This window comes from Triticum urartu, chromosome 4A (assembly GCF_056163025.1).
Source record: "Triticum urartu cultivar PI428250 chromosome 4A, HENAU_Tu73, whole genome shotgun sequence".
Classification (NCBI taxonomy): Eukaryota; Viridiplantae; Streptophyta; class Magnoliopsida; order Poales; family Poaceae; genus Triticum; species Triticum urartu.
In genome coordinates, this window is record NC_141876.1 from 609,175,715 (window position 1) to 609,185,320 (window position 9,606).

Sequence of the window (9,606 nt, forward strand, 5' to 3'; positions counted from 1 at the left end):
TTTTAGGCAGGTAACCAATTTTTCCTTATGCACATGTTGTATCACTAGTGCAGTGTAATCTAAAATGTAATAAGCATATTGGCAGTTTGATCGTATGGAAGAATCTGGCTTTGGAAATGAATTACGGATACAGACATCACCCTGCTTTCGGAAGAAACGGAAGCTGTTAAAAGAAGGATCTGAAAGTGAACAAACTGAGTCTGAACAGGCAGTATGCGATAAAAGGAAGAGAAAGCATACGCATTCAATTAAGGATGATCATATAGTGAGAAGAAGTGGAAGCTAACCAGACGGTCAAAGATCTATAGTCAGGGAACAACGCCGGAAAGCAGAGTCATTATCTGAGAGTGATAATTTGAATCCGAAGAGATGACAAAGAAAAACAAGATAGTAGAGCCAAGTTCTGAAAGTGGGCAAGCACCGACGAAAAGGAAGCATGAAGGTGTGTATGTTGAGTAAACCTTCGAAAGTGAGCCTAAACATAGAAGAAGGAAGGTTAAGAGGACGACAATAGGCAATATCTCTGATAGTGATGAGCAGAAGTCTAGGAAGAAAAAAAAGAAGATTTCGTTACAAAACATCTGAACAGAACATTGACAGTGGTGATATGCAGCGCAAAAAATACAAGAAAAAGTTGTATGAGAGTTGTTGTAGCTCGGAAAGTGGAAGTATACAACAAAAGAGAAACGATCCCGGAACAACAAGAAGTTGTGTATGGTCCAACAGATGAAACCATCCATGAGCAGCATTTAGACGAGAGAACAAAAAGCCAACACCGCAGCCCAGTAAGTCATCAACTATGTGTTGGTAATTGACGATTAATAATATATAATGCAATTATCATCAACATAATCATTTACTACTGTATTCGTTTCTACATGATCTAGGTTATTGGTTACAAGTGTTGCCCACATAAGGTGCATCAAGTTGTCAAATAATTGAGTGACATATAGAAAGAATGGGTGGGAGGGGCGACCCTGCCGCCTCCACCAGAACCACCACCGCCGTCACCGCTGGGGGCCTCACCGGCACCGCTGCCGGCGCAGGTGCCGGGGCCGGGGTCCTGTCGTTCCGGCCAAGTGGTGGCTGCCGGATTCGAATCTGAGACGGCTCTGGATCAGGAGGGCCAACATTTGGCTCCAGCCCGATGGCGGATCCGATTCATAGTTTGCCGGATGGATGGATCATGGAGAGACGGATTTCTCTATACACATTCGCCGTCAAGATGGATGATGGTTCGAGATCGCGATCACGATATTCTCGCCGGCCGGTACTTGGACATCGACGAACGGATCCACGCAGGTATGCGTTTGAATATCGATGATTTCGAAGTCGTTGTTGTTGAATGTATGCAGGAGAACTTAAGAGGGGAGGATCAGATCGAGGTTGTCGATCTAATATCAGAACCAGAGGGAGAAGAAAACAGCATGCATGATTGGGTCGACCACACGGGCGACCGCACGGGCAAACCCATGACGCATGGCGTGTCGACGGCGGGCACCCCCGGTGATCGCCGGAAGGTCGGCGGGCGGTTTTGGGCGCTTGCGGAAGAGGACAGCGGGGATGAGGATGAAGACGGCGGACGCTCCGGCGGCTCGACGGAATATTCACCGACTCCCTCAGATATCATTTGTGAAGCCTTCAATCCCGGCTACGATGAAGAAGAAGTGGCGGAGATTGTGGAGGAGGTGGTTCGTCCAGAGGATCCGGCGAGGACCGGTTTGCGCCCTGGAGAGAACTTGGAGTTACTCCGGCGTGTCGTACACCGGAGGACGGCTGCATCGGCGCCTCGGCCATGGAAGGGACCCATTCCCAAGGTAAGTCTCCCGAAACTTACTCTTCTCGATTTGGTTCCTCCGGATGCGTGGACGGTGGTAGGAATAGGAAGAAGGGCGGCCGGCCGGCAGCAGGCGGCGCCGGCGGTGCCGATCCCGATCGCGGCGGCTAGGGCGGCTCGTTTGAATGCGCTGGTTGGCGCTGTTGGGCCACCAGTGGCCACTGGGCCGCCTTCGGCTGGGTATGAGGCCCAGAACGAAGGGGTCGCAGGTGGGCCGGTGCCTCTTGGGCTGGACACAGAAGGGCCATCGGAAGAGGCGATCGTTTACGTGCGAGAGGCATGCAATGATTCCGCTGGTCTTTCTCCTCCCGTCGAGCGCCGTAGGGTTTACTACCGTCGTGTTCCTCATCGCATTGCAGATCGCGGGGGACGTGCTCGTCGCATCCCTCCGCTTCCCATGGCGGGTCAGGGCAACGCGGGAAAGAATGCGGCGGAGCCGGCCGGGTCGGCTCGGGCCGGAGTTGTGCCGCCGCCGGGCTCTGGTGGTGGTCGTGGCATGGTGGTGGTCGTGGCATGGTGGTGCCACAGCCGGCTCTGGGTACTGGTCGCGGCGCCGGCGCTCCTGGGGCGAACCGCGGCGTGCCGGCAGCGGGACGGGGCGTGGCACCAGTGTGCAAATACGTCAACCCTAGGCCGCGGAGCTGGAGTTCCTGGTGCCCGCCCACCGGCTCCGGCGCATGTTACTGCCGCGGGTAGGGGTGGTTCCTTCCGCCCGCTTGCGCCGGTGTCTCTGCCTGCCGTGGGTCGGGCCGGTGGTCATGGTGCCCGGCCGCCAATGCCGCGGCCGGCGGGGCTGTCCGGGACGATGCCGGCTGTCGGTTGAGGTGGACTGCGGCCTTCCGCGCCGGTCGTTGCTGTTGCGGGGAGCGGTGCACCTACTAGACCTCCGGTGCCAGCGGCCGTGGGGCGGGGTGTTGTGCCATCTGTGCCTCGTGCCGCGCCACCGCCTCACTATGTCGTGAGGCCGACGCAACAGCGTTCGGATCCACCGCAGGTACGGCCGGATGCAGGGGATGGTGGAGCCAATGGACCGCCCAAAGGACAATGGGGAGATGATGGTTATGATGTTCACGGAAACGGCCAACACCGTGGTTCGTCGTCTACGGGAGGTGGACGCGGATACGCCTGGCAAAGTGATGGTTCGGATGAGAGACCATTCCTTGGCCCGGCGGGTGGTTTCGTCGAGGGGGCTTCGGGCCCGAACAACCGGCATAGAGGTGGTTACCGTGGACATCGTGGTGGACGGGGTGGTGGTCGTGGTCGGTTTCGCAAGCCGCCCCCAACACTGGTCGTGGTTGACCAGGCCTCTTCGGATATGGTGATTGATCCTGTGCAGTCGACTGAGTTGCCTAGCCAGGCGATGGAGGTTGTGACGGCCTTGGCCAATGTGGAGGTTCCTACTACTAGAGGAGATGCCGAGGTAGGGGACATGGTTGAGTCTGAGAGGGCGTCCAAATGGGCACGTAAGAAAGAAAAGATGTTGTGCTATCGATGTGGTGAGAAAGGCCACTTTATTGCAGAATGCATGGCGGAACTATGTATCTTGTGTGGTAAGAATGCTCATGTTATGGGGGACTGCCCGGTTATGCGTGATCAGGCTCCTGCGCTCACGATGTATGGAGTATATTGTGCCGAGCTCACTTTCTTTGAGTCCCCGACGGCGAGGGAGATTACTGTTGAGGCTCAGAGTATGACTACTGGCATTGTGAAAGCCAGCCGAGAGGTGGTGTCTAAGGCTCAAATTGTGCAGAGACTTCAGGAACTAGCTCCCGATGACTTTCAGTGGGAGCTTGTTCAGATCGAGGACAATGTCTTTAGGGTTGATTTCCCAACGGTGGACAACTTGCAGAGGGTGTTGAGTTTCGGGTTGTGCAGGGTGCCTGGTACTAAGTGCATCCTGGAGTTTCATGAGTGGAAAAAGGAGGAGCCTAAGGGCAAACCGCTGAGACAGGTGTGGCTGCGGTTTTCAGGGGCCCCATCTGAGGCTCTGACCGATGCTCGAGTAGTGGCGAGTTTGGGTATGCTGGTGGGCAAGACTGAGGAAGTAGACATGGCTTTCACCCGCGCACATGGGGTGGCCCGGCTCTTAGTGGGTGTTCTGGACATTGATTTTATCCCAGACGTGGTTAACTGGTTTTATCGGGGAGAGGTGTTTCCTCTTGCAATAGAGTTTGAGGATGCCGAGCTGTTTGCCGATGCGGGTTCTGGGGCTGCTATGGACATGCACGAGGGGGATGGTGATGCCGGTGCTCGTGAGGACCCGACTGATGAGGCAGGACAGGAGAGGGCCAATGGGCCTAATCCGGCTGCTCAGTTGCCCGGTGATGGCTCTGGAGTAGAACCTGCATCGGCCCCGACGGTACCAATGAGTACGTTGTGTTTTGGGTCCTTTGAGCCAGCATCGGCTCCTCCCCGACTTTGGAGTGACAGGGTTGAGTCTGATGATTGCTTTGAGTGTATGCTCCCGCCTCTGGAGCTTGATGTTGTGGCTGGTCCTGTGATGGTTACGGAGGTGGAGCCTCAGGTGGGTCCGCTTTCTCCTACCATGGTTTCAAGTTGGGATATGACAACAGGTTCGGAGGTGTTCTATGGGGAGGGGAGTCTATGGCAGGTGGCCCCGGCCTATCCCTCTCGTAGTCTGGCGCAGGTCACACCGGTGAGGCCGGTGTTGCTCGGCAGTGGGGGAGGTAGCCTAGCCTCCTCTCCTACTGCGACGCCGGTACCGGTGGGCTTGGCCAGCGCCGGGGTAGTGAGCCCGAGGCAGGAGGCCTCTGTTCCTGCTTCTCCGGTTGGGGCGGTGGCACCCGCGCCGGCGGCGGCGCTGGGGGGGGGGAGCTGGGGCAGGTGGCCATGGCTCTCCCCTCTTCTCTGATGGTCAGGCGGACCGCTTCTCCTACGCCGACGGCAGTCTCCCCTGCGCCGACAGGTGGGACGGGAGGAGGGCGCGGGCAGGCGGCCTCCGCCTCCCCCTTTCCGCGCGTACCCGTGGTCGTGGACCCCGACATGGGCCTTGTATCTGAGGGGCTTGGGAGCCAGCAGCCACCTCTTCCCATAACCTCGGTTGATCCTTTGAGGGATTCAACGCGAGGCTTTACTAGGGAGGAGGTCGTTGCTTTTGGCGGGATCCCCGACCCCGCCTCGACGGGGACTCAGATGAGTGCCCGCCTTCACAAGCTCCCGGAGGTTGACGATATGCAGCAGCGGTGCGCTATGAGGGCGGCCAAGCTTCAGGATGCTGCAACTTCTACTGGTATGTCTGTAAACATATCTAATTCTTTATTGCATTTTTCTAATGAAGAGATTATAAATAATGCAAACCAATTAGGAGTGTCACTAGGAGCTACTAATAGTGAGATTACCAATTCGGTCAATGATCTATTAGATTTGGAGGCGGAGCGTGTTTTACAGACTATTTAGAATCTCGCAGCGGTTAAACCGATGAATGATGTAGAGATTGATGCGTTAGGGGTTCGAGTGCTCCATAATCTGTGTGCGGATCTAGCACCCCCCATTCATGAGTCTGAGGACGATGATATGCCCATAGAGAATGATGCTGGTATTACAGTTGAACCCGGTTATGAGGACCGGGCATCAGAACCTAGTAAACCAAAACGCAAGTGGAAGCGGAAGATCTATCCCGATTCCGCAGTCCGTAGGAGTGCTAGAATTCTTACTACTAAAAAATTTCATGATGAATTATGAAAGGAATCTTTTGGAATAGCAGAGGTCTAAAGGACTTGGCTAAAAGAAGGTTTCTTGCTGAGGCAGCTTTAGAGCAGCGTCTGGACTTTATTGCTCTATCGGAGACTGGTAGAGAAAACTTTGCGCCCCGGTTCCTGTCTGCTCTTGTGGGTGGTATTGATTTCGATTGGCATTGCCTCCCCCCGCGAGGAAGATCGGGTGGTATCTTACTTGGTGTGAGATGCGATTCGCTTGAAGTCCGAAGTATAGTGATGGGCGACTTCGTGGTGAAATTTTGAGTCCTGTCTAAAGTAGATGGTTTCAACTGGGCTTTGGTGGCAGTGTATGGTGCCGCACAGCCTGAGCTTAAACCAGAGTTTCTGGCGGACCTTGTTCGAATCTGTGGATCAGAACAGCTTCCACTTTTAGTTGGAGGTGATTTCAATATCATTAGGAGGAGAGAGGAGAAGAATAATGGTAACTTTGATGGCAGATGGTCGTTTATGTTCAATACCATTATTGAAAGCTTGGATCTGAGGGAGATAGAGCTTTCTGATAGGAAGTTTACCTGGGCCAATGCTCTGCCAAACCCAACTTATGAAAAACTTGATCGAGTTCTCGCAAGCGTGGAGTGGGAACCAAAATTCCCTCTGGTTACAGTGCAAGCTCTCTCGAGGGGAATATCCGATCACACGCCCTTATTCGTGGATTCTGGGGAGCCGAACCACGTGGGTAACAAAAACACCTTCTCTTTCGAGATGTCTTGGTTCGAACGAGAGGGGTTTTTTGACCTGATTGCCAGGGAATGGGATAGAGGCGCAGGAGGTAAGACTGCGATCGAGCGTTGGCAGAATAAGATTCGGCACTTGAGAAGCTTTTTTCGGGGTTGGGCTAAGCACCTCAGTGGTGTCTATAAGATTGAAAAGGATAGACTCCTTTCTCTTATACAGGCCCTAGACATCAAGGCCGAATCTTCGATCTTGTTGCCAGCTGAGCTACAGGTTAAAACTGAGGCAGAGACGAGGTTGAAAGAATTGCTCCGCGAAGAAGAATTGAAGTGGGCTTTGCGTGCTAAAGTCCGCAAAGTGGTCCAAGGGGACGCGAACACTCAATTCTTTCATCTAATAGCTAATGGCAAGCACCGAAAGAAACGTATTTTTCAACTTGAACAAGATGAGGGCACGATTTTAGGTCAGGATAACCTAAAAACATATATTACCAAGTATTACAAGCAGTTATTTGGACCACCGGAGGATAATTGTGTGTCCCTCGACGAGTCTAGGACTGAGGATGTGCCTCAGTTATCGGCTGCTGAAAATGATATTCTGGTTGCACCGTTCTCTGAGAAGGAGGTGTTTGATGCTATTGCACAGATGAAAAACAATAAGGCTCCCGGACCGGATGGATTCCCGGTCGAGTTCTATAAAAAGTGCTGGCAGATTATTAAGGGGGATTTGCTACCTATGTTCAATGATCTGTTCTCGGGACAACTTCACTTATTCCACTTGAATTTTGGAACTATCACATTGCTTCCTAAGAAAACGGATGCTGTGAGGATTGAGCAATTTAGACCGATATGCCTCCTCAATGTTAGTTTCAAAATCTTCACCAAAGTCGGGACTAATAGGCTCACACAGATTGCGCACTCTGTGGTGCAAAAGTCCCAAACTGCTTTCATGCCGGACAGAAATATCCTTGAAGGGGTGGTAGTCCTTCATGAAACGCTCCATGAAACCCATTCCAAAAAATTAGATGGAGTAATTTTTAAAGTGGATTTCGAGAAAGCGTACGATAAGATCAAATGGCCATTTCTCCAACAGTCATTGCGTATGAAAGGTTTTGATGAAGCCTGGCGCAGACATGTTGAATCATTTACGCAAAAAGGTAGTGTGGGAATTAAAGTGAATGACAATATAGGTCATTATTTCCAGACACATAAAGGCCTACGACAAGGAGATCCGATGTCACCTATCCTGTTTAACATTGTGGTGGATATGTTAGCAATTCTGATAGGAAGGGCTAAGGAAAATGGTCAAATAGATGGATTGGTACCTCATCTTGTTGATGGAGGTGTGTCCATACTTTAGTATGATGATGATACAATCATATTTATGGAGCATGACTTGGCCAAGGCGAGAAACATGAAGCTGGTGTTATGCCTATTTGAACAATTGACCGGGTTAAAGATTAACTTTAATAAGAGCGAGCTGTTCTGTTTTGGTAGAGCCAAAGACGAACATGAGGCGTATAGGCAATTGTTCGGGTGTGAGTTGGGAGAATTACCTTTTTCCTACCTAGGTATTCCAATCCACCATCGTAGGTTAACAAACCGAGAATGGAAGTGCATCGAGGACCGATTTGAGAAGAAACTGAGTTGCTGGAAGGGTAAACTCATGTCATACGGAGGCCGATTAATCCTGATTAATTCGGTGCTCATGAGTATGCCTATGTTTCTCCTATCGTTCTTTGAGGTCCCAGCTGGTGTTTGGAAGAGACTGGACTTCTATCGATCGCGGTTCTTTTGGCAGAGTGATGAGCTTAAAAGAAAATACCGACTTGCTAAATGGGATATCATCTGTAGAGCGAAAGACCAAGGGGGTCTTGGTATAGAGAACCTCAAAGTTAAAAATAGATGCCTTCTTAGCAAGTGGCTGTGGAAGCTCTCTTCGGAGAATGATGCCATGTGGGCTCAAATCCTACGCAGCAAGTACCTTCAGACAAAAACTTTGTCCCAAGTTACAGCCAGGCCGACTGATTCACCTTTCTGGAAAGGACTGATGAAAGTCAAACAATCTATGTTCAATAGGACGAAGTTTGTTATTGCCAACGGCACTAGCACGCGTTTCTGGGAGGATACTTGGCTCGGCGAGATACCCTTGGCCGTCCAATATCCGTCTTTGTATCGTATTGTTCAACGACGTGAGGTGTTCCTAGCTTCCGTATTTCAATCTATCCCCCTTAATATTCAGTTCCGACGGACGCTGGCGGGCAATCGTTGGGAGGAGTGGCTCCGTCTAGTTAGGAGACTGATGGAGGTCCAACTTTCCCAACAACCCGATGATTTACGCAAGAAGTTGACTAAGTATGGAGTATTCATAGTTAAATCAATGTACATTGATGTTATTAATTCGAACTCCATTCCTACATCCAAGGATATTTGGGATGTCAAAGTACCTTTGAAAATAAAAGTGTTTATGTGGTTTGTCCATAAAAAAGTTATTTTAACCAAGGACAATTTGAAAAAGCGTAATTGGACAGGGCCTACTAGGTGTAGTTTCTGTGATCGGGATGAGACTATAAAACACCTCTTTTTTGATTGCCCGTTGGCCAAAGTCCTTTGGCAGACGGTTCACATTGCTTTCAATATCAAACCACCGAATTCTGTTAACGCGTTATTTGGGACATGGCTGAATGGGATTCCGCCTGACTTAGCGAAACACATTCGGGTTGGGGTTTGCGCTTTGCTGTGGACTATCTGGACTTGCAGAAATGATTTGGTCTTTAACAGAATATCATGTATTCATTTTTTGCAGGTTATATTCCGCACTACGGCTCTTATCCGTTCGTGGCCGCTACTCACTCAGACGGAGGCCAGGGAGCATTTGGTTACTGGATCTTTCTGCTGGGAGATGGTAGCTCGGGATATCTTCAACCGGTTTGGATGGCGATCATGTAATAGGATAGGCATCTAGTTTATCTATCTATTTATAGCCAGCCGGTTGTGGCATCTTATCTTGGCTAGTCGATGTTTCTAGCCTTTATGGCTCTGTGTGAGCTTTCTTTGTTTTCATTTTGTTTGGAGACCTTGGAACCATGTTGATACTGTTTTGGTGGTTAATAAGATGGCCGTATGCATCATTCCGATGCAGAGGCCGGGGAGTCCCCCCTTTTCGAAAAAATAGAAAGAATGGGTAAGAGAACTTGGTTTTGGTGACTTATTGGAAATGCCATATTTTAGGGTTAACTCTTTGGCTAATAAACCAGTTTCACTGGAGGAGAAAAACACTCATGATCAGAGGAAATCATATAAAAATTAGGAGCATTGTGAAGAAGATGCTAGGACTACTTAATGGTTCACCACAAGTTCC

General features: G+C 50.7%; 1 protein-coding gene across 2 annotated transcripts; it reads left to right on the forward strand.

Moving 5' to 3' along the window:
- The first annotated feature begins 213 nt into the window (after window positions 1–213).
- Window positions 214–9,396, forward strand: LOC125553208 (uncharacterized). 2 transcript variants are annotated; one of them, XM_048717004.2, is made up of 3 exons: window positions 214–785; window positions 888–1,817; window positions 9,052–9,396. In XM_048717004.2, exons 2-3 carry the CDS (start codon window positions 1,176–1,178, stop codon window positions 9,208–9,210), a joined length of 801 nt encoding a protein of 266 aa, XP_048572961.2. In that variant the 5' UTR covers window positions 214–785; window positions 888–1,175; the 3' UTR covers window positions 9,211–9,396. The 2 variants fall into 2 exon arrangements, with proteins under 2 accessions (XP_048572961.2, XP_087375374.1); XM_087519248.1 differs by lacking the exons at window positions 214–785; window positions 888–1,817 and adding an exon at window positions 1,888–5,087 and having other exon boundaries at window positions 9,052–9,185.
- The last annotated feature ends 210 nt before the right edge of the window (window positions 9,397–9,606 follow it).

Bases quoted from the DNA above. Each gene is read 5' to 3' on its own strand.
- LOC125553208 (XM_087519248.1), top strand. From the start codon at position 3,153: ATGGTGATTGATCCTGTGCAGTCGACTGAGTTGCCTAGCCAGGCGATG.